This window comes from Schistocerca gregaria, chromosome 4 (assembly GCF_023897955.1).
Source record: "Schistocerca gregaria isolate iqSchGreg1 chromosome 4, iqSchGreg1.2, whole genome shotgun sequence".
In the NCBI taxonomy this organism is placed as follows: domain Eukaryota; kingdom Metazoa; phylum Arthropoda; class Insecta; order Orthoptera; family Acrididae; genus Schistocerca; species Schistocerca gregaria.
In genome coordinates, this window is record NC_064923.1 from 246,412,240 (window position 1) to 246,438,246 (window position 26,007).

At 41.6% G+C, this 26,007-nt stretch overlaps 1 protein-coding gene across 2 annotated transcripts in view; it reads left to right on the forward strand.

Moving 5' to 3' along the window:
• LOC126267013 (cytochrome P450 3A6-like) overlaps positions 1–25,795 on the forward strand; it is a 38,126-nt gene extending 12,331 nt beyond the window's left edge. Inside the window, exons 1-6 of one of the 2 annotated variants that reach the window (XM_049971784.1) lie at positions 16,817–16,980; positions 18,579–18,814; positions 20,195–20,689; positions 21,749–21,922; positions 23,400–23,609; positions 25,294–25,795. In XM_049971784.1, coding sequence (XP_049827741.1) covers positions 16,859–16,980; positions 18,579–18,814; positions 20,195–20,689; positions 21,749–21,922; positions 23,400–23,609; positions 25,294–25,415 — 1,359 coding nt within the window. In that variant the 5' untranslated portion in view covers positions 16,817–16,858 and the 3' untranslated portion in view covers positions 25,416–25,795. Of the gene's footprint in view, positions 1–16,816; positions 16,981–18,578; positions 18,815–20,194; positions 20,690–21,748; positions 21,923–23,399; positions 23,610–25,293 lie in introns of those variants that run through there. The other variant, XM_049971785.1, reaches the window with a different exon arrangement.
• Positions 25,796–26,007: the final 212 nt, after the last annotated feature.

A 26,007-nucleotide genomic window follows, 5' to 3' on the forward strand; every position in this document is an offset into this window, starting at 1 on the left:
CAAGCCTATCATTGAATTGTTCACAGAAACATACTCTCTGCCCTACCTATCTGTTCATATCTAAGCCTACTCCCGTTATGCCATTTTCTGCTGCTGTTGATATTACCCTATACTCATCTGACCAGAAATCCATGTATTCTTTCCACTTCATATTAGTGACCCCTATTATAGCTAGCCTTTGCATTTCGATTTTCAGATTTTCTAGTTTCCCTGTCACGTTTAAGATTCTGACATTGCACGCCCCGATTCGTAGAGCGTTATCCTTCCGTTGATTATTCAATCTTTTTCTGGTGGTAACCTTCCCCTTGGCAGTTCCCTCCCAGAGATCCGAATGGGGGACTATTGCGGAATCTTTTGCCAGTGGAGAGATCATGATGGCACTTCTTCAATTACAGGCCACATGTCCTTTGGATGCACGTTACGTGTCTTTAATGCAGTGGTTTCCATGGCCCTCTGCATCCTCAAACCGTTGATCATTGCTGATTCTTCCGCCTTTAGGGGCAGTTTCCCACCCCTAGCACAAGATAGTGCAGTGAATCTCTGTCCACTCCTCTGCCCTATTTGACAAGGCCGTTGGCAGAATGAAGGGTGACTTTTTATGCCGCCAACGCTTATTATTAATCAAAATTTAAGCAACGGTGGGATTCGAACGCGGGACCAAATACGTTTTGATTACAAATCAAAGACGCTATCCCTAGACAATGAGTAGTGATTGCTTGGGGTATTATAATCATAAATGTCACTGTTGTTTTTAAACTGGTCCATGCTCTTGAGAACAAATTACATTACTGAGTAGATGTACTGTGAGGCTGTTGTAAGAATTCCTAAACCTTTTTGTGAACTGCGGATGGACAGATTCATGATCTAAATCGTTGTCTTTAAAAAAAAAAGAAATTAGAGTTGTTTATTACACGATGGATTTTTACCTAAATTAACATCAACAGATCATTATTTTATTGTAATATAGAATGTTCTACTCCTGTTCCTTCAGATAACAATATAATGTAGTACCTTCCATTCCCATTCTGCTTTTACTAAGTCCTAATGCTTCACTTGCTGTTATTGTGTCACCATCCTTTAGAAATACTATGTTAACGAATCATGTATAAGCCAAAACAACTGAAATGCAACAAAAATTTTTAAAAAATATAATTACAAAAACCATATCATTAATTCCGAGGAAATGAATTCAATCAAAATTCATTGTCGGCCTCACGGTATTAGCATATGATGATGACTGTAATACACACATTTTACAATGAAGAGCCAAGGAAACTGGTACACCTGCCTAATACCGTGTAGGGCCCCCGCGAGCACGTTCAAGTTGGCAACACGACGTAGCATGGACTCGACTACTTTCTGAAGAAGTGCTGGAGGGATTTGACACCACGAATCCTGCAAGGCTGTCCATAAATCCGTAAGAGTACGAGGGGGTGGAGACCTATTCTGAACAGAATGCTGCAAGGCATGCCAGATATGCTCATTAATTTTCATGTCTGGGGAGATTGGTTGCCAACGGAAGTGTTTATATTCACAAGAGTGTACCTGGAGCCACTCTGTAGCAATTCTGGACGTGTAGGATGTCGCATTGTCCTGCTTGAATTGCCCAAGTCCGTGGGAATGCACAATGCACGTGAATGGATGCAGGTGATCAGACAGGCAACTTACGCACGTGTCACCCGTCAGTCGTATCTTGACGTATCAGGGGTCCCACATCACTCCAGCTGCACACGCCCCACCAACAAAAAAGAAGGAAACACAAAGACAATTGTACAAAACAGTGGCTGTTGTCCAAGGTCCGTAGTGTGGGAGCGAGACCTGGGCGTTAAAACTGAGCGATGAATCAAAGATCCAGACAGCAGAAATGGCGTCTACTCTTCAGCATTCTTTTTTAGTAGCTCCTATTCTCTTCTTGTCTGTTCTGTTCATCGTCCATGTTTCACTTCCATACAAGCCCACACTCCACACAAATACTTACAGAAAAATCTTACATTTATAGTACCAAAATTTAATGGTATCTCATATAAATGTATTTTTTTAGTTTTTAATGACGTACGCTCTGTAAGAAACCAGATAAAAATGAGGATATCAAAAGAACTAGGTATCTATTCCGTCAGAGCCGAAGTAATGACTATTTAAGTAAACTTTTCAAATATGTAGTGGGAGTGGATGAACCTCACGCATCGTCCTAAAATTAGCCCTGCCTTATACATCCACTCTGGAAGACGCAGTTTGGAACGTCCAGAAGAGGCCAGAAGGCCCATTCCCTGAAAAGTAATGACGCGATGATGATGATCACGATGACGATTATCACTGACATACCTTACACCATCAATCTGCGCTTCATCTTCCTCTTGCTGAATGCCAATCGAAATTAATGAGCTAATTTTCTTGATTTGTACGAGTGTTATTTTGCAAACCATTTACCTAATGTTGAACCTTGTGGAACTGCATTTATCGTTCTTTTCCATAGTCAGATAAAAAGCCCCCGCCTTCAGTTGTTAATTGCACAGCAACTTTCAATATTTTTCTTACGTATGATGTGAGCCATTTGTTAGCTTTATCGTTAATTCCACAAAACCTCAGTTTCTCTAACACAATGTTTCGATTTACACACTCAAATGCATTCGATGTGCAATAGTAAGTGTATTGTTTGGGAGGGAGGAGGGAGCGGAGTAGGATGTGAACGTTAGGAGATTTCTCTAGTTCTCTGTTAGGCAACCCTCTCGCTTGGCCAGTGATTCCTTAGCTTCGGCTCTGCAAAGTCGAACGCTTGTAGCTCACGATAGTCTCTCAGTATGCATTAATCTACTGGACTGTCTGACATCAGCGTTTACTGTAGCAGAAAATAGCAAGCATCAGAGTCCTGTTTAGATACAGATATTAGATTTTAGTATATTACAAATATCTAGCGTAACGAGCCGCATTCTAATAGCCGTTTATTAAATATCATCGAAAATTCTAAAGATTAAATTAGTCCTTTGCGAAATGTGTTAGTGAGTAAGAGAGACTTAATTCATCGACATCTTGCACGACATTCAACAGCACTGCTCGCCAATCACAGAAATTTTACTGCAAAAAGTTCACAATCAGTTGATTCCCTGATGTAATATCCTTGAATGTAAGCGCCAGCAGATCAGCTCGTACTACACTGTATTAAAAAAGTTTAAAAAATCGACGCACTGCGAATGAATTGTCCGAATGGGACGGATATCGGTAGATGTGACGTAAATGTGAAGGCAAATAAGAAAGTACATATTAGAAAAACTAGATGTTTTATGTAGGAGAAAGAGCTTCACAAAATGAGATGTCAATAAAGAGTTGGTCCACTTCTGCCCCTTATGTAAGCTGTTATTAGTATTTATTGATAGAGCTTTTGGATTGCCTCCTGAGGGATATCGTGTCAATTTTGTCCAACTGCTGCCTTACATCGTCAGAATCCCAAACTGGTTGGAGGGCGCTGCCAATAATGCTCCAAACATTCTCGACTGCGCAGAGAATCTCATTGACTGGAGTAGGAATGTCCCGCTTCGAACTGAGCCCTGATAGCCAGCGAAGAAGTGTCTGGAGATGATCTGGACAGAGGTGGGGTACCAACCTGACTGTCACCCCACCATACTGCCCGACAACCAGGAGATATGGTGTCATCTCATTTCATGGCAGGATCCCTTTGGATGTCATCCACGGCACCCTTACAGCAGAGCGGTACGTAGACGATATTCTGCGCCCCGTTTTGTTGCCTAACATTTGTATGTTTCAAGGGGCCCAAATACTGCTTATGTTCACTATGTAAACTCACTGTAAATATTTTATTAGATTCTTGTGATACATTATTTCGTTAAGAACACAAATAATAAATTAATAAAACTGTTTTATACTACACGGTTTGGTAGAAATTACAATAATTCCTGATTGGTTTCTCAAAGTAGCTACGAAATAGGAAAAAAAATTAAGATTTGGAAGAATATATTAATTCAGGCGTTAGTGTCTCAGACTTACTCTAAGCGACATGTAAAATATTTCACTGGGACATTTTTCAAATTCCATTTCAAGATATTTTTATAGCGTGGCCTTGAGAACTAAAGAAATATTTTGGTTAAATCATAATATGTACGACAGATAGTTTTGCTTATCTTTTTCCGTTCGCTGTTGGGTGGGTTGCCTTAGAAGTGATTTCGACAAGTGTGATATGTGATATAAAAGCTCCTGGGAGAACGTAAGAAACGGGAGTTAATAATTCTATCGTGTTAAATGTCTTATTGGTATGTGGAACATACATGCAATTAACTACAGTATTTCAAGATTGAAGATCTGTCCAAACAATACTGAAAAATGTTCCGTTAGGCACCGTATTTATCAAAACGAAATTTTGCCCTGTTCTGCTTCTAAAAGTTGACACGAGGGCCAATATCAGCTGGTACTTTTTTAACAAATCCTACAGTGGAGATGATGTTAACATTTCAATCACTATAAACTGACTAAAGTTTTGCGAGTTACGGAACGAGAAGTATATTTACAACATTTATACTACTTTCGAAGGCCTTGCTGTTGCCACCCTTAAATACGGTCTTGTAAACTATTATGTGAGCTGCAGGATGCGGAATACTGGCGATTAAAATTATCTTTCATTGACTGAAATGTAAATGAGATGTGCTGTCTGCCACTGTTTCCCAGTCAAGAGATAAAAATACTCCCGTCGACCATCTTCCGTCCCCTGAACGTGGAGACATCAGCCCTATTCTCCTAGGGCAGATGTTTCTATCTCCTGGATTAATAACTAATGAAGGGAGCAGGGGGGGGGGGGGGGGGGGGAACTACAGCAAAAGACGTTGACTTGAAAATAAATCATATATAATGGTAGTAATAACACGATAAATGCAAGGTAGTCTTGCCATATAAATTGCAACTTAATGTGTCTACAATTATGGCTTACTTGGCAGCTGCCTTCTTGCTGTAGGGCAACAAAGAGAACACGTAAAAACATTGAGAAGAAAATCAGAAAAAAATGAGAAATAAACAACGACTCGTCAAGCTGGTAGGGAGAATGATAATCGAGACGAAAGGAAGTTGTCAGCCATGAGGAGTCACGTAATGCGAACGCATGAACGGGCATCAAAACTTACTGCATTAGCATTGATAAAATTGCAAAGCCGGTTTCTCGTGGAGCAAACATTACATTTGCTTAAAAACAATAATCGAAAATGCCTCGAGCTTTCTACCTCGAAACATCCTGACTATAATTGAATGAATCTACACAGAGCTGCTTCCAAGATGGACAATAAAATGACAGATTGGGAAACATTCATGGATTATTGTTTCGGACTTATTCTAGGCTACAAGTAACAACACCAAGAACTGTAATGGAATGGGCCTCGGATACCGTCTCTGCGCGCATTATTAATCTCGCATGCAGCACAGCAGTGTGCGACCAGCAATATAAAAATTACCCAGCCGCCAACTTGACTGGGGGTTGCACTGAAAACGGTTCCTACTGCTTTCGGTTGCTGGGGTACCTCGACTCCTGGCGTTCGCGTTAGGGAAACAGGACCCCAGTTCTACCACCCGGGGTGGGCCTGGTGTCCTTATGTGTGAATGTGACTGCAGCTTAAGTTTGAATCTAACAGCACTGAATTTCTACAGGTTGTCGCCATCTGTCAATTTTCTGAATTAACTGATCGGTGAAGATGAAAATCGTTCCGCGCCCACCACTGGATGGCCCTCTGCTCAGATGGTTTCAGTTGGCCGAGAAAACTGATTTTAATGGATAAATTAAATAAATAATTTTACCGACTTCTTAATTGATTTATAGCCCCATGATTACTATCACTGAACTCCTGATTACTTAAGCAGTACGAATCCACAATCGGCTAAATGACTGTAATTCAGTTAAACTCTCTTTCTTAGTGGGGATATTGGACTGTACAGCTGCCGCAGCTGCTCCATGTGTTTTATATGTCTCAGAAAAGTCTCTGAGTTACGACTATTACCCGTAACTTAGAGACAGTGCCAGAAAGTATTATAAAAGAAGTGTAAGTACTGATTGACTGGCTCACTGATAACATAAAAAAAGAATTGTTTAACAGTCCAGCTGTGTTCTGAAAGTGCAAAGAGATCAATAATTTCTTAGTATTAGCGACAGTTCACGTTTCTATTTGAGGCCTTGTAGATACTGAACGACTTTCATTACACCTCTCGTTATGTCCAGACAATGTTTTCTGGTTTGATACCATTTTATTGCTTCATTGCTATTTACTTGGCATGAAGTGTGTTTAAGAAGTGATGATCAATATTCGGGGACATAACAGGAATGATTATTCGAAATAAAAAAGTGAAGTAGACATGGGCCCTAAAACACATATCTTAAGAGCTATGAGCAATCCTTGATCTTCTATGCTGTGAAGCAGATCTCTTCTATTGCGAGCTGTTTGCTTTCCATATTTTGGAAAGTGGTAGTATGGACCAAAAAAAATGTCCAGTAAACATGTGCTCTAAACTGCGTGTCTTAAGAGCTATGAGCACTTGTTTATCTTCGCTAATCTGAAACACAACTTTACAGATATTCATTTTATAGCACCTGTTTACTGGACTCTTATTTTGGTCCATACTACCACTTCCCAAAGTATGGAAAGCAAACAGCTCGCAATAGAAGAGATTTCTTTCACAGTATCGAAGATTAAGAATTACTCATAACTCATAAGATATGCGTTTCAAAGCCCATGTCTACTTGACTTTTTTTGTTTAGAATGGTCATTCCTGACACATCCCTGAATATTGACAATCCCTTCTGAAACACCCTGTATTTCATTATTACTTTACCTGTATAACATAAATATAATTGCGTACAATTTAAAGGAAAAAGGACGAATATCGTTAAATGTTACTCCGTTGGCTCCGAAGAGGAACGTTTAATGTGAGGCGCTAAATTGCATGTTATTCCAGGTTTTCGCTACACTGGTGGTCGTTATGATTTGATATGTCTGTTCGCACTCAGGAAATACTTTTTTATAATTATCAGATAAATCTGGGGGGTACGTGGTGTTGTGCACCCTGATGGTCAGTTGCTTCAAAAGAAAAAAGATAACGGCAGTTAAACGTGAGCTATTTAAAAATAACCATACTATTTTGCTTGCGCAGTACTCCAAATGATGCTGCTAAAACGCGCTGTCATCTCACAGCCAGCTCGTTAATCAGCTTATCTCCATGAAAGCAGAGGGCTTTCCAAAGATAACATCAATCTTGAAAGAGGTTCTGATGGTCTAACATACTCGGTTAGAACACAGAATACGACGCAGGAGTAGAAGTTGATATCTAGATTTATTTTTGCGATTCATTCGACTTTCCGTTCTTATCTAACTAAACAGTTCGTTGTTTATATGTTTACAATTTAAAGGCCTCATTCACCAAACATACTAACTAGCACACACGAAAAGCACACAAACACTCAAACGCAAACACAAACACGTGCAGGTACGACACACGTATGCACACATGTATAACGAACAGGACACATTCAACTACCACCCAATTATTGAACATGGACGGGCGCTGATTAGAATCGGGAGGTGAGATTGTTAGGGCAACAAAACAGACAGTGGTCTTATATCCAACACATCCGATTTTCGTGTTATTTAATTTAGTCAGACCTATCGACTTTCCTTTGCAAGTGTCAATTTCTTTCTATGCTATTTTCCTTTTTCTGCAGTCTCTATATGTTAACTGTAATCGAAAATTACTTGTGGAATACTATGATTTCAGTAGAATTTACAAGCTCCATACATTGTGTGGTGTCTGACAGACGTACATGTATATATGAAGTGCCGTGAAGACTTCATATATGAAATTCGCTGAGAAAGCCTGCACTCGCATAAGACGTACATGTAGTTAATAAATACTAGAAAAACATCAAGTAGAGAAAACAATCATTTACTGCATCTACATCGCATCACCGTTGGGTTACGCAGCGCGTAGTAGACTGGTCATAAAAATTTACAGTGCACTGAGTATTATGATGTTTGCTACTGTCGCACAAAACAGGGAGACGTCTTTCGAAAGAAAATTCCTCTGCATTTAGCAGTGGAATTGCCTTTTTCACTATTAATGTTTCCCTCAGCCGCGGTGGTCTAGCGGTTCTAGGCGCGCAGCCCGGAACCGCGCGACTGCTACGGTCGCAGGTTCGAATTCTGCCTCGGGCATGGATGTGTGTGATGTCCTTAGGTTAGTTAGGTTTAAGTAGTTCTAAGTTCTAGGGGACTGATGACCACAGTAGTTAAGTCGCATAGTGCTCAGAGCCATTTGAACCATTTTTTTTATTAATGTTACCACTCTTGCTTTTAATGCCACCGAAAGTTGTTTTGACTTTCCTGTATGCTGAGTCCTTCCGACAACCATTTCTTTTTCGAATTCTTCACGTTTTTCCTGCAGCCACTTCGTGTTAGCTTCCCTGCACTTCCTATTTATTACATTCTTCAGGGACTTGTGTTTCTGTGTTCCTGAATCTCCTGGAACATATTTGTACTTCCGCCTATCATCGATACCGATTGCCTCAGTTGCCCGATAACTCTTACCCTGCTGTAAGGTTTCGGATAACAGATTACTTAAGCTACCGCTTGCTAACGGGTAGAGTGCGATAAGTACTACGTTACGAGGATCCTTATTGCGTCAGCATGCGACTCAAATTTAACTAGCAGCCACAATAGCTGTCGTATATTTTCTAAGGTTTCAGTTGACAGTTCCCGAGTACTGTTTAAGAGACCCATCACCGGGTTAGGGAGGCGGGCAAAATATTCCCCACACCGATCATTTAGACCTCGGGCGACGGATCCACATTCGGCTATTGGACTGTCAGACACACAGTCTATACTATTTATATCATCCCCACTTTATAACTCTAAATCTGCAGTTTGGATCTACAAATCAAACGAAAGATTATTTAACTGAATGACACGTGCTAACTGCTGAGGGCTCGGGTCTAGAAGTTTAAGATCTTCTTTGTTCTACTGCCGAGGTGAACTTATTGCACATGAATGCGCTTCACCTGCTTCATGGTTGGTTGATTATTTTGGAGAAAGGAGAGATTTTCTTGTAACTGATTCAATCCCACCATAATAGTCTATAAATTTTAGTTCACCTCGCCAACCGTGCTGATAGAAACGGAGATTGGTATTGACAACACTGCCCGTAGCCTGGCTGCCAGCTCCCCCATCGGATGGTGAACATTTTGTTGCCTAATGCTCAGTTCATACAAGAGCTGATCCCGTTTTATGTTCGAAATACCAGGACACTGACGTGGATCCACGGTGCGTCAGTGGACAAAAGAGAATAATTAGACAATTTCCCTAAAGAATAAAGTACAATATTTAAACTGAAGCAGGTTGAGTGAAATGAGTCTCTTGACAACCCCCCCCCCCCCCCCTCCTCAAATACCACGCTCTGCTACCAATGATACGTGGTACTTACTGGAATTATGGAAAACGTGGAAAGGAGGGCCCACTGGTACGTGGGTCCCTTTTCGTACCACACTTACCCACCATATCTTAGATACCACAAAAGAGGAAGCAGAACGGAATCATGGTTGGTAGTCACAATTTATAATTAAGACAGTTTTTTGACATTACGCCTATTAAGGAATTTGACAATTACAAATTGTGGACGAGCCACTAGATAAAGCTTTGCAAATACAGTTATAAACCCATCGTACTCAGTACTCAAATAAACAGTCACTTAAGAGAAAGTTATAAAAATACTTAATGTTCCTGCCAATTATAGAAACCTTAAGCATAGCAATCCACTTCATCAAACTCCTTAAAACCAGTTATTACATTAAGATGGCGACACTTAACATTCTTCCTTAACATACCCTTATAAACTTACTATTTCAATCCGTTAAAAAATCACTTGTTAAAACGTCAATTACAAACTTAACGTTGCCAGGCACTAACACCCCTCGCTTTATTTTGCCTTATTCATAAAACAGAATTACTGACAAACTTCAGAAATTCAAACTTCCATACAGGATTTCCCTCAAAATACATATAATGAAAACAGTTACTAATAAAGGGTGACTTAATGACACTTCAACACTAGTGCCAAGGTAATATCCAATTACAACATGATAGAACCACGTACATAAAAAAACTACAACAGAAACACTGATCTTTAAAAATGAATGTTCACGTGCTCAGACATGTTAATAAAAGATTACTAGAAAGAGCTGCACAAGGAACTCAGCAGATGCTATGTAATTTAAAGTTTAACCAGTTTCCAGTCGCTCATATTTTAGGAAACATGTTACATACAATATATATTGCATACACTATATATTTATAAATCTACCAGCTTAACCCGCCTTGGCGGAAGGAAGAAAATACCAAACTTTGGAAGGCGGTATGTGAACAACTCCCGGTAGTAGCCAAGTTCTTAAACAGTGTCAGGCCTAGACCTCGAATGACATTTCACTCCCCGCCAAGGCGCTGGCATAATCGAAGTTTTTTGCGCGAATCACAAAGACATTCCAATAACTCTGAAACATAGAAACACTTGGAAGAAACATTGACTCGATATATGGGTAAGCGTGTAGAGGAACACGTTACACTACTGACAATTTCGCAACTTTGACCTTAAGCATTTTAAACATGGACAATTGTACTAATAGAGCGCAGGCTTTGAAAACGCCAACATAAAATCAATTGATTGCAAGAAACACAGAGCACTAGTAAACCTTCTGAGAAAACTTCCAAATAACGGCCACCGTTTAACTAGGCCAACTGAACTCTTCCACACCACCTTAAAGTTCGACTATGGAAGTCTCACCATAATAATAAGATTTAAATGCCTCTGAGTGCATCGGTCAACAAAACACAATTACGACCACTTACTTCATATCGCGTACACAATACGAAGGAGTGGGTTCCACAGCTTCATCACTTCACTACAAATTTTGTTCCGAGTGAAGTCACAGAACTTTTATCTCCAAGCTGCCCATGTCGCCAAAACGCCCGACCAATTTCACACCACAACATATAACGGTCAGCACGCTTATTCGGCAGCCGTTGACACTCGTCTCCCAGCGAATGTCACGAGATCTCGAGGGACACCTGTCGAAGGCTAACAACCCAATCCCTTCGCCCGCCAACCCGGAAAATAAGGCGCGAAAAGCAAAGATAGCTTAGCTCAACCACAATCGATCTCAACGATACATGAACAAAATAACATTGGCTCCAGCGCCAGCTCACCACGGCTCACCCACCAATTTAACTTCCTTTTCACACAATCTGCTTATTTAACAATAAATGAACATAAAATTTTCTTTAGCGAAATGAACAATTTTGCAAATTTATTTTGACCTTAAACCTTAATTTGAATACGCTTTTACAAAAGAAATCTGAAGTGCTGTACTGCGAAACAGCAAACAATATGACAATGATTACAAGACGGCCGGACCTGCAGCCAGCCAGTTATCGGGTGAAACAGCGGTGTTTACCACCGCGCTGGACACAGTCTGTCTTATTAAATACCCTTCTGCAAGGAATGAAAACTATATAAGCACGATTGATGACAAGAGTAACTCAGTTACTGAAAATAGATGACGTAACTTTTAATTTGAAAGCTGTATGTCGAAAGGTTCGGCGTTAAGATGCGCACCTGTGCTTAGAGGTTAAACAGATTAGGAAACAATATGTCAATGACAAGGGGTACTTCAAAGCAACCAACCTCCTAATTTCAATCGGAAACCAATGTGCGATTGAATCCCAACCTGTCCCTTCTGACAATTTTATTTTGACTAAAGCCCTGATAACAGTTGGATGTCAATATTTTCGAAGTTAAACTGATTGTCAGTCATTAAGACTGCCCTAAAGAAACGTCTTAAAACATTACTTGTGAACACTTATTATAAGAGAACTCATTCGGCGGAACCACAAGATCCAGCTAAAATACACCCGGTCATTTCTCAACGCTAGACCTCATTGAAACCGGGCATTCTCGTACTAAATGGTCAAGTACGCCTCATCTAAAACAAGCCCTGATTTCATTGACCCACGCGCTCTACCTATCATGCTACCTTCTGGAGCGGAGTTACATAAGTTTTGCTGTCCGGCCGTTTACTCATTTCGCTGGTTGTCGGCAAAAGACAACTGCCTAACAGAGTTAACAAGATTCTCTAAATCACGAAGAGTGACCGCACGAGGAAAGAGGGCGATCCGAGATCTAGCTTCAGGCCGAATACCTTCCGAGACATTAGCAACTACATTCGCTTCAGGAACATCCATACGTAGTGCCGATTCTGCCTCAGGAACCTGCTCTACATATTCAAACAACGATTCGTGGCCGTCCTGCATTCGCCAATAAGATCTACTCTCTAGCTCTTTGCGCATAAGGTTTTATCTCGCGCTTACACTGACCTGTTATTTTGCAATGTTAGTCAGTTCCATATGTCACCTAGACAAATGTGTTAACGAAATTTCATTACGCTGCATTAATTATTTTTTGGAGTTGTAATTTTTTTCCATCTGTGTATATTGCAAAACATTATGCCGAAAGTAGAAAAATTTAAAACACGCTTGAAAGGAATAATTATAATAGCTTGAACAAAAATATCACAAAGTGTACAGATGGGATTAAATAAGAGTCTGAGTGTCGTAACAGGAGAAGCATTCCATGTGGCATTAGCAGTTATACGCCTTATCTGTTATCTGAAATCGAGCGTTAAGTTCTGCCGAGCGAGAAACCACGAACTGCTGCGCATGAGATAGTGAATGACCTCGGAGGCGGCGTGCGCGGTGACACAGCAGAGTGAGGCAGACAGAGAGCGCCAGTTGGCTCCGTCTCTATCGGTAGGCCACTCCGCTGCCGAGTCACTGGCGGGGCTCCCCGTCTCTTTCCCCTCCAGCACGCAGAGAGTGGCGACTCCTTCCGCACCGATGAATGGACGGTTTGTTGTGGTCCCCGCTGGGTCGCGGCCCCCTCGCTGCCCGACCTTCTCCTCCCACGAGCGACCTCTGCAGGTCAGCGTTGTGCTGATGCACAGGTGTGAGGCACGCTGCCGCTTGTATTACGTTTACAAGGCGTTAGATGAGAGGCTGCGTCACCTGCCACGTAAAGAATGAATGCTTAATCCATTTACCTTATGATTTTTAAGCAAAATATTAAATATAATACAAGCAATAATACTTTTAATTTATAAACTACATCTAAATTTTTTATATAACCAGTGACGTTTGAACAAAATTTGCAATGCGCAAGCATATTGCTGTTCACTAATGTGTTTTTACATCTTTATTGTTCAAAAATGTTTCGAATGGCTCTGAGCACTATGGGACTTAACTTCTAAGGTCATCAGTCACCTAGAACTACTTAAACCTAACTAACCTAAGGACACACACACACATTCATGCCCGAGGATTCGAAACTGCGAACTTAGCGGTCGCGCGGTTCCAGACTATCGCGCCTAGATCCGCTCGGCTACTCCGGCCAGCCCTATTTATTGTACTTTTTATATTACATCACAACATTTGTAAATGATCTATGGCTGAAAACATAATTTACGTTCATGGTGCATAAAGGCAATAAAATTGACAGCTTACGGTGGTTAAATTGATTCCAGTATTTAGACGATACATTGAAATGTGGAGTCATACACGAAGAAATTAATAATCTCAATTTCCGTTAGCCAATTACCTGATTACTCCCTGACGGACTAGCAGCTCGAAAATAATACGGTTCGTGTGTACTCCATAAAATGTGTGCTCTCTCACATACTCTTTCATTTAAATGTGTGGTGCAGGAAATGGTGGTAGTGGAAGGTCGCAAGGGTGTTCCACGGGTGTAAAAACTTAACCAAATATAATTCAATTTTTAATAAGCGTAAACAACCCACCGTGTATACAGAATACCAAAACATCACTTAAGACCTAATACAACATAATACACCTTCAAACAACTTTCCCCACTTGATTCAATCAATTTTACGACAAACGCGTCAGAGATTAATACACCGAAAGAACAACACAATAATATCTTATGCAATAAAAAAAGAATCAACAAATCAGTGTCTCTGAATTCATTCAGCCTTGGGGCATGAGTTAATAGACAGGAGTAACAACATAAAGTAAAAGGTAAGTACCAGAATGCCCAATAAAAGATCTTACCCCAGAACCAAATTCCAAAATGCACATGACCAAAGTCGATACATACTTAATACTAGAGATGCAAAACCCATAAATTACTGACAGTAATTACTACTTCAATACCTGTCATTGAAATGTATTTTGTAATATTCTGTAAACAGTGAGCAGATAGTGTAGCCCAAGGGTCAATTAAAAACTGTAATTAAATTAGAAAACTAACTCTTAATATACGCAAAATCATGCGTCAAACTTGTAATGCCAAAGCGAAAGAAAAAGGCTTCCCTTTCAGATCACTGACTCCGATTGGCAGATACCTTAGCCATGCTTCACTGTCTTTCTTTTACTCTTTTCTGAATGACTAATTTTTTAAGTTAACATCCTGTGTTACCTTTAATTAATTAACAGTTTCCATTTTGATCAATTTTCTTTTTAAATCTATATTAATACTTTGATTTTTCTTTGTTGAAAACAATTTTCGCTTTCATAATGGAAAAATTTGTGTTATTACATGATGAAAACTGTCACGTGTACGACCAGTCTTATAATACCAGGTAACATATCTTTCAAAACACGCAGTAAATGAAGCTTTTTAAAAAATGAAATATGCTGCTTGTCACTCGTCGATTAAATATCTACGCATAACGTTGTAAATCACCGTGACATGGAGCCTACACTTAGCGTCGGTTATAGGGATTAGGAATAGTCGACTTCGATACATTGGCAGAATTTTAAGAAAGCAGAGCTCATCTACAAAGCCGAACGCATACAGAATGTTTATGCGACTTATACTTGAGTACTGCTCCGGTGTTTGGGACACCCACCAGGTATGTTAAAACAAAATATCGAAGCAGTTCAAAGGCGTGCCTCTAGGTTTGTTACAGATAGGTTCGATCAACACGCGTGTATTACGGAAATGCTCCGTGAATTCAGAAGGGAAATCCTAGAATGAAGAAGTTCTTTTCGCGAAACGCTATTGAGAGGCAGTAGGGCAGTGTCTGTCTTTTACAGTTTCTGTATAGTTCAATGCGGTGTCCCTTTGGGCATGCATGCACGTCCGAAGGAACAGACACTGTTGGTGATTGACATCCGTATTAAATTATGAAAGGCTTTCACATATTGCGAATTCGATTGTACAACTAATGTAAGATTTAATTACTAGTAAGATATGAACATTTGTGCCGAACCAGAACTCGAACCCAGATTTCCCGTTTCACGCTAGCGTTCGTCTTAACCGCGTCTGCTATCTGCTCATTACTCACGACCAGATCCAGACTCCTGCGTCACAACTTGTACGCACATTATGTAATCCTCGTTAAACGGAGTACATTTTAAATGAAATTCGTTGCCTGGTATAGGCGGATACATACGATATTTCAGAGCCTGTGTTGTTAAGAAGAACGATGGATTCATGTCCGAAGAACGATTGCATCGAACTAAACACACACTGTAAAACACAGACAATGCCCTACAGTATTTAATCCCACAACAAAGCAATCTGAAGCGCAAAACACTGTCTCTCTCTGCGCAGGAATAATAGCATTTGTATGAGACCACTATAGGATGTAGACACTGAGACAGATCGAGGTTTGGGTCCGGCCGTGATTCGAGCACCGACAGCCGAAATGGTTAAGTCGATCTCTCGAATAAAGAGGGAAATACGGATGCGAGTCCCAGTCTGGCAAAAACTTCCATAAGTTACTAGTAAATCACACGGTCGTTGTACAATCGTATTCGGAATTTCCGCAGGCATTTCATAATAACTGAGAGAGTTCAAACAACCGGCATTCGCGGCAGACTGCAGAACTCTTCTACTACAGCCAGCGTCTATCTCCTATACGGACCACGAAGGGCTGGTACGGAAGCATCTAGACAGTCGTCTTCCCCTCACTCCATTTGCGTGTGAAATAGGAAGGGATTGTGTGGCAGTGGTGCAAGGTACTCTCTGCCACGCAGCGAGTGACGATTTGTGCAGTACCTAAGTGGATATATATAACAGTTTACCGGTTTCGACAGCACCAGAGTGCTTTCTTAATAAGGTACTGTTTCTGATTATGATTTTTCTGAGACGAAACTGAAATATCCACCAAATGCGATCAAAGCAGTTGTGAATCAACAAGTTTTTCCAAAACAGACAGCCTTAGAGTGCCATATTTCATTGAGATAGTAGTTGTCGCTTATGAATCATTCACACATAACGATCGCAGTGGTTTGCTGGTCGGTTGGTTGATGGATGGGACCAAACAGCGAGGTCATTAGTCGCATCAGATTAGGGAAGGAGGAAAGAAAGTTGGGCGTCCCCATTCAAAGGATCCATCCTGGCTTTTCCCTGAAGCGATTTAGGGAAATCACGGAAAACCAAAATCAGAATGGCCGGGCCTGGGTATGAACTGTCGTCCTCCCAAATGCAAGTCCAGTGTGCTAACCACTACGCGTTATCGCGGGTTCAGAACGGGGTCCCGACAACAGAGTGACAGTGAGGAAGACAGGGAAGTGTTAGCACACGGACGGCGCTAACACCAGAAGGAATGTGCTGCATCGTGATAAGAGAACCAGCTGCGGGATGACGGAGCGTTTCAGCTTCGTCACGCCCGCCTCAGACAGAGAGCGTCGCGGCGAGTGAGACGGCGCTAGGCGAGAGGCTGGTGGTGGGGGAAGCGCGCTGATACTTAAGGCGGAGGCCGGCCCGTGCCGGCACCACAACACTCCCACTCGCCGTGCTGTGATATCTGGAAGTCATGAGTGTTTCGAGCAGACTGCTGCTGCTGAGCGCCGGCTGCGTTCCCAGCCTCTCCGTCTGGGCCCTGCCGGCCGCCGCCTTCGTCGCTGTCATCGCCGCCTGCATTTCTCTGCGGTACAGGTACGACACAATGCAGATAGTCACGGCTTGGACTTCCTTCCTTAAGTATAACTCTACTGGTACTGTTGAAAACAAACCATTGTCTTAACCAGGGTAACGTTAAATAGGCAGTGATGAATCTTACAGCACATACAGTAACTAAAGTGGTTAGTAAACTATGATATATATAACTGATGTCATGGATTAGGTAATGTCAACATGGTACTGTAACAACAATATTGTGTAAACACGTGTTTGCATATTCGTTTGACTGTCTGTTAGACGTGATAACAATATCTCCGGCAAGGGCACAATTAACTACTCTGCTGCTGAGTTTTTCTATAGGAGATGTGTCCGCTAACTTACAGATTGTTCTTAATTTTTTCGAGCTATTGTGTTGTCATGTTGATACCACTTATTTACTGTTTGCATCTAACTTCGTAGTTGTTTACTGGTCAACACTTCTGACGAGATATTCGATATCATAAACTAGAAACAACGTTTAAATTCCTTTAGTTTTCGCTAGGTGATGATTCCCATTATGAAATGATCTGAGGATCATATTAAGCCCGATCAGTAAAGTTGTATTTCTTTTCTTGATACGTCAATCTGCAGTGTATTAGAGAGGCTTCAGGAGGATTGCATGATCCAAACATCTTTCCGAAGTAGAGTATGTGCCTTTTTTGAACTATGAGGACACACTACAAATTCAGGAGACAACAAATCCTAGATGATTTTATGGCACTGACTCCTGGGGAAACCAAAATATCCATACTTAAGCAGCAAATTTAGTTGCAGATACTGCAGGTAGACCTAAGCTATTCTCTAGAAAATGAGCAATGAAAATTCTTCATTGGGACATTCAAAGGCGAATTAAAGAGAATTCTAATTTTATTAAAAAAAATTTGCTGTATAACTTGCACACTCTGGTACTACACCCCAAATTCTTTTGAACCAGTCTCCTGGACAATTTATAATAGTTACACTCGAAGTAATTAAGTTTTTATCATTATCTGTTATTCCACGTTTTTTGGACTAACAAGTACCATATACCACACAAATAGAAACAAGGTTTACTCTATCAACACGATAATATCACAGAAACGTAGATAAAGCCAACTAGCATTATCAAGTAAAAAAGAATTTAATCAACTTCACTTACCAATTCACAGTGAGAAATCTACAGTTAGTCTAGAAGTGTGTTGATAACAGTAGGGAATAACAGGCCGAAGTATAAAAGTCGTCATTTGTCCCACACTCAATACATAATGACCTCCAGTGAACTCCAAAGTATAGATTTTGATGAAACTATCATACTACAGCGCCATGCTTTTGTTTGGCGTTCAAAAGCAATAGCTGCTTGTCAATCTTGCCAGCTGTATAACCATGGTCCATCAAACATTTTTGTTCCCGACATTTCGTCCAGAGCTGCCATTGACAGGTACTACTCGCTAGAAAAGACTGAGCAGAGACAGGAGTGTCTCTCAAGACACAGCCCTGTACGAAAAGTCATGAAAAAACGATATCATGTTCGATGACAACCTGGAAGTTTACCAGTACCAAAGACAAGTACTCCTAGAAGCCTTGGTTCAACACGTGTGTTCTCCGTTGCGTTGCAGAGTGCTGCAGTGGCTGCTGTCCCTGGTGGTGGAGACGCGCCCCCTACACGAGGTGCTGCACGGCCACTACGTGTCGCAGCCGCAGGAGTCCGCTTCGTGGGTGCGGCTGGGCCGGCAGCGGCTGTTGCTGCTGAGGGATCCACAGCTCGCCTGGCAGCTGCTGTCCGCACACTTCCCCAGCTTCCCCGCCAGGGCGCGAACTCAGGCCCACGACATCGGGCTGTTTGCTCAGGAAGGTAAGAGACCTGTGACATCTCTTAGCCAATCTTCCTATTACACAGGTTACACGGCTGCTTTCCTCCACCTGCGAGAATACCAGAAATTTTACTCCACAACTACATACTACCATGACTTTTTGCATCTATTTGGTTAACAATACATTAAGTTACAGTGTTACCTCTTTAAACCAGTCTCTCATTATACATTCCTTCTGGATCACGTCCCAAAACTAGTGAGAATAGTACATATCCATTAGACAGAACCCAAATATAGGTATCTGAACACATAGACTTAGCTGCTAAGTATTAATAAGGTGCCGTATACAGGCAATCCATCTCTTTCACCAGTAAAGTTTTGTGTTGTATGACTCTTCCAACATTTACTCCCCTCCTTATCTGACAATCATCCATTTAAACTGACGGCACCAGGCTGTTTCAAACCTGGGAATCCTTCTACTTCACTAAGAGACGATAAAATTTCAATGTTTTATCATGAGTGCTAAATATCCAAAATCTTAGATACTTGGTAGTGTTAGAAAAAAGGGAACAACAGTAGTGACACAGGTGTTGAAACTTTTTCATTACCAAATTAACTTGCACATAAACTACACACACCAAAGATTTTTCTGATGTGACCTCTGGTACTTTTATTTATGCACAGAATTCGTAGCTGTCATCGTTTGTGTGTTTCCTTCCAGAACAATAAGACAAATAGAGTATTTGGTATCCTGAAAGAATGGTCATTCTTCTAAGTATTTATAATACGGCCAGGCCTTGTGATCACTGTCCCAGTAGGGATCGTGGCCAGGCCTTGTGATCACTGTCCCAGTAGAGATCGAAATGTAATGCACTGTAGCAAGGTCCTGAAGAATGTCAGTGTAGAGTAGGCCTCTAGATACTGTGGCATCACATGGCGCATTACTGGTACTGTAAACCACTACAGCTGCAGTAACGAGCAGAATATTAGTACATATAATATTGACACATTCATTTGGTACCTGTGGCCATGTTGTATTAATACCACTGGATACATTGAGGATGCAATGTACAGAGAAGTCCGAGCTTTCTACTCTGCTCACTGCGAAGTGGCAATGTTGTTTAGACAAGAGTCAGGCGGGCTGCAATTCTAACCCCAAACTGACATCCTCATTTAGGTTATTCATGGGTTGTTTGAAGTGGGCAGCCACACACCTTCTCCACCCTTCCTTTATTATAGCTTCTCCCCTAATCTGTAATGTCCCCGATGAGTCATCGAACCCTGACTTACCATTCTTCTGCTCTTAATTGTATCCTTACATCAAAAGGTGCGCAACTGTAACCAGCTTCAAATAGAATCGCTGCACTAGTTCCCACTGTGTACCGTAGCGATGCTGAGGCAGGCCCTTGCCTCTGTTGCAGGAGAGCAGTGGAAGCGGACCCGCAGCTGCCTGACTCCTTCCTTCACGCCTTCGGCTCTGCGCTCCGCCGAGCCGCAGCTGCGCGCGCACGCCCGCCGCCTGGCCTCGCTGGCTGGCGGGTCTGCAGCCGCTGTGTCGCCGCGGCAGCTGCTGGCCTACTGCACCGACTGCGTCGCCTCGGCGCTGCTCGGGCTGCAGACGCGGACCCTCGAGGGCGCGGAAGGCTGCTCGCCGTTCCTGGAGGCCGTGCAGCGCGCGCACGACGCCAAGACCGACCCTGGCCGACGGTTCTTGTTCGAATACCTGGGTCCAGCCGCATTTGACGCTCTGGGGCTGGGACAACTACCCGACAAGATTGCCAACTTCTTCAGATCGGTGGCTGCCGTCAGTATCGACCAACGTAACAGCAACCCTGTGTCATCTCACGACTTTGTACACCTGCTTACGAAGAAGATGAAGCTGGAGGGCGCAGATGATAATGCTGTCCTACATGAAGGTAACTACAAGAACCCACTTGCTGATAACATCAGATGTGTGCACACTACCATATCACATTATTATGTCCACCACACACGTCACATAATATATGTCACATAATATGCTCTGGCAATGTAGGTGTTCAAAAAGACAGATAAGACTCTGTAGGCGTTTCTTTCAAGTGAAAGAAAGGATTAATTGTACTATGTTATGAACTTCCAATGCTTTTCTGGTAAACTGAAATATCTTTGCGTACATAAGTCGTCAAAATGCATTACTGGCGAATGGGCCAATAACACTGACGTTGTTGTCGAGGTGATCATTCCACTCTGGGCGAAGACAAGGCGACATACAATAGCAGTACCGTTCACTTTCCAAATAAACTGGGCAGTAGCGTTCTGTCTCTATTAAAGCACTCCAGTGAACCAAGCTACGAACAGAGCTCTGACGTGGGTAGGTGGCTTAAATATGATACATTGATGGGTAAAACTAATTTCCTCGCCACTGGTGACAAGTAGCAATATGCAATGGTTCAAGCTCCTGCATCACATGATATCTGGGCATCAAGAGGACCCAATGAGAGATTTCGGTGAGCAGAGGCTTTTCTACTATGCTGGTAGAGTGCGTGGATGACGTAGTGGTAGGGGGACGCATCAGTACTGTGGTCTAAGAAAACTTTTTGTGTTAGATTTCTACTGTCATTAATCTTGTAGAAATTACTTTCGACTGGTTTCATAATTTATTCGTCCACACTTTCACATGGACACAAATATTGCTTTACCTAGTGTGGGTGTAATCCTACTAGAAACGGCACGTCACGTGGTTATGGTTAAAGGGAAATGGCTGAAATAGCACCATTAAGTTCTCAAAATATTCGCTGGTTGAATTCGTCACCGTGGCCCTTTCAGTAGCTCACATAAGCGCTTTAGATACCATTAACAACTCTGTACAACTGCTGTGAGTGCTGCAAACTTCTGGTGATACATGTGCGACTAGGTGGTCGTAATAAATTGACTAGACAGTGTTTCCTTTGGATTCAGTGGCATTTGTCAACAGTCCATCGTTTTCATCGTTGCAGTCTCGAATCAGACCGCCGCCATCCTGTCAGCTGGAGCTGGAGAGACCAGCCACGTGCTGCAGCACTGCCTCTTGGAGCTGGCCACACAGCCACAGCTGCAGCAGAGACTGCGCTCTGACATCGCCTCTGCTCAAGACCCAGCTGCTGTACCTCTGCTGGAAGCCGTTGTTAATGGTGAGCACAACGCCTTTGCAATCTCAATTATAACACGTAATTTATTCTGAAAGAATATACTATTTTAACAGACGGTACCTTGGGCAGGGACGTTTAACCTTTGTGTGTTGATAAAGAGATTCAGCATGGCGTAGACAAAATGTCAGTTACTTTAAATGCGAAAAAATTTAAGCAAAACACGATAGTTTCCGAGTTTGTCGTTGAACTCAGTCGACGCGATTTTATTTTCTCTATTATGTAAAGTTAACAAACACAAACCTACTACAAATTTATCACGAGGATTCACTGTTAGAATTTGGAAAGTGTCGATTTCGCCACTAGGAGCGAGTCTAGTCGTTTCTCTGTAAGCAGTGTGACGGTTGCTTGCTTCTCTCTACAGTCTGCAGCATACTGAATTGCTTTTTTACGAAAGAATACATGAGCTGACTTTCTCTTCCTGACTCATGAAGAAACAGAAATCTTGACTCGTCTTCTTTGTAATCGGTTATATACAACCTATGCTCGGCAGATAGGGAAACAATCACAGTAAATGTTAGAAGCTGAATAAATGAATTAAAAGTTGTGGCACAGGTGGGACTTAAACCCAGGCCTGCTTGTTTATTACACACATGTCTTAGCTATTACACCACTACAGCAGTGTAGATAACCCCCCTGCATGGGATACTTAAGTCGAATGCTTTCCCTATCACACACTTCAGGTCTGTAGTCTGTGTAGCTGTGTTATGTGTATTGTTCTGGTGGTGTAATGGCTAGCATGCCTGTCTTGTAAGCAAGGCGATAAGGGTTGAACTCGAAGCTGTGCACAAATTTTAATTCATTTCTCCAGCTTCGATCGTTATGGAAAATCAAGTTGAGACTCAAAAGTCTTATATAAATTTTCGTTATATCATAGAACACATGTTCCGTTGCCTGTGCATGTTCTGAGCTCTTTACTTTCAGTCTCAGTCAAGGTGGAGGGTTTCAGTTTCACAGAGCTAATCAGTATTAACCAACTTTGTGTGTCCATCTAATAAACAAGGCCGCGCATTTGACAAAAGTCACAGAAGATCCCCCAATCTCAAAGCTAGGTTAAGACTACGATTTAACATTCGGTGTGCCTTTTCGCATATTTCTGTTGTTTGAAAGTAAAACAAATTGCAGTCATTAGTTATATTCATTAGAACAGAATAACGATTTCACACTTCATCTAATGTATTCCTCTAAGTGTAGGTTGCCAATTTCAGGGATGCTTTTACTTTATTTGCCGGCGTGATATTTCCGTTCTCCAAACCTCTATGGCAAGTTACTGTGAGCGGTGTCCGCTGTGTTGAAACAGCCTCCAATTTACATTCGCTGTCTGTGTTCAACTAATTTCCCTTAGGAAGTGACGTACTTAAAAAATAACTTTAGTTCGGGTAGGGTACTCACTCTTGTTTCTCATATGTACTGGGTAGTTTGCCTGGTTGCCTGCGGCTGACGAGGTCTATTTCCGCTGCAGAGACGCTGCGCCTGCACCCCTCGGAGCCAGTGCTGAGCCGTGAGTGCCGGCAGCCGTGTTCACTGGGAGGCGCGCGGCTGCAGCCGGGGGACCGCGTCCTGGTGCCCGTCTGGTCGCTCAACAGGGACTGCGGGCCCGACAGCTTCCAGCCCGCCACAGTCGTGGAGGCGCCACAGCTCGTCTTCGGCGGGGGCCAGCGAAAGTGTGTCGGTAAGTACAGCATCACACTCCTGCTGCAGCTAAGACAGTTTGTTTTCGCAAGTTTCTGACTTGACATTTTAATTCCTACCCCTATGTTACGAGCTATGATTCATTTTCGTGAGTTTCGTGGAACACGCCGAAACACTACTCTTACGTTACTTATTTGCTCTAAGGGTAACTCGATACTGTACCTGTAATACACGACAGAGTCTCTCGAATAGTATCAGCAGTTGTCTGCGTCCGTGTAGCTGAGTGTTCAGCGTACATGGCTGAGGATTTTTTTTTCGTGGGAGAACTGGTGCACTCAACCTCGTAATGCTGAGTGGGAAGCTACGTGACCGAATACTAACAGCTCCATGTTCTCAAAAATCTGCAAAACGTCCAGGAGATAGCAGTGCTATGATGCCGCAACGCGGACGATAACACGGTGACCATTGGACACCTCTTGGGTCGTCAGGGCCTGGCGAGGAGCTCGTTTTTAGTATCGGCCCTTCTGTTCTCACCCACAGATCACTGTCGTAGCATCACTTGCCCTCTTGCTTCAAGATAAGTTGCTGTCAGTGTTAATATTTTCTTCAGGATGTTATCACGCAGTCTTTTGTACCAGCAAGATTTGAACTGCATTACCACCGTGTCGAACAACGACGGCAACTATCTCCATTGCCTATAATATTATTAGTAGTATCGTAAATCGTGCCCTATCTTCACCTCTGCAGCAACCATTTCCAGTCGACGGAAATTAATCGTCAATGAAGTATTGTACACTTGAAGTTACTTATTTATTTATTTATTTATTTATTTAACCTGGCAAGATTAGGGCCATCAGGCCCTCTCTTACATCTAACCAGGCATTCTACTTATTTTACAGTCATATGTTTTAGTAGGCATGTTAAACTACATCTAATACAAAAAGTGAGATAAACAATTAGAGAGGTACACCTCGAAAAATACATTATTGAAGAGAAAGATTTTAGATAGGAGTGCTGGCAGCAGGGAGTATGAGGGAGACACATGGTGAAGGGAGGAGAAGAATAGAGAAACATGATGAAACATGATTAAGGAAAATATAAAGAAAAAGAAGACTGCGTGGCTAATAGAGATAGATGAAGTGGAAGGAATCTTATGGTAGTAACATGAATTTCTTCAAATATGTTTGAGCTGTGGAGTACGTTTTATGATAGTTTTAATTCCAGCATCGAAGTAGAAGACGAATCATCAAACGTATGACATATACAGCGCTATGTAAATATACAATTTAACGCTACACAGGACAAGATGAAGGTTGTCTAGCAATTTCGAACCTGCTCAGTTTTTATATATATAAAAAAAAGAGCTAGATAGAGATTAGTCCTCCAACACTTCAGACATGGGCTGCTTTGGGTCAACAAAATTAATATCGGTCAAAAATCATTTCTTTATCGGCAAATAGTTATCTACATATACGCGGGAAAAATCATTAAGGTTAACAGAATACACAGACCGTGTTTCTATTTATCTGCTGTAAAAGTTTGCTGATGGAGGCCGTCATGTAGATTCACTGACAACGTTGTTGATGGGATAGCACTTCACATCTTCTTGTTAACCACTTTCTCAAAGTCAAATTTATTACTTTAATTGTAACAGAATAGTGAACATTGTAATTTACAAATTTTGCAGTGCGTAACAGAATGTGAGAGTGTGGCTTTAATTCCAGGCTACAGACTGGGTCTTCTGGCCATCAGGATCCTGATTGTGGAACTGGTGTCTCAGTACCGCTTGTTCCCCGCTGGAAACGCGATTGGTCTCAAGAAGATTGACGGCGAGTACGAGCTGTAGTCCACTGCAAATTACAGGACGTCTGCCCGACTATGACTGCCTTTGCAAGAGGAAATTATTTATTTTTAGATAATAATATAAGAAGACCGATCTTTCTCCTTATTGTGATAAGACTAAAAGTATTTATAACTAAAGTTACTATGTAACAACTAAATCTTACTACTATGTAGTAATCATAGAGTGAACCTTGAGCGTTGACAGTGTGTATACAGTTGATACACTAAGTGTGGCGTCTCATCCACACTACGTCTTATCTCTGATTTATTTATTATGAATATATTTTTCATTTATTATAGAACAAAATTTTAATGAGAACTAAAGAGTCAGTAGACAGTATTGATAATTATTATCAATAAACATCATTAATTCATTACCTCGTCATTCTTTATATTTTGGCATACACCTCCGTTCCTGATTCCTGACACGAGTCTTAAACTTCTTATTGGAAAATTGTGTGTGATTAGTTTGTTGAAATGATTTTTCTCATTGTTGTCCTATAAACTAAATTAAAATTATGTAGGCGGTGTGGGACAGCTCTGACAAACGATAAAAATTGTATCATATAACACACAGATGTATTTTCATTACAGAC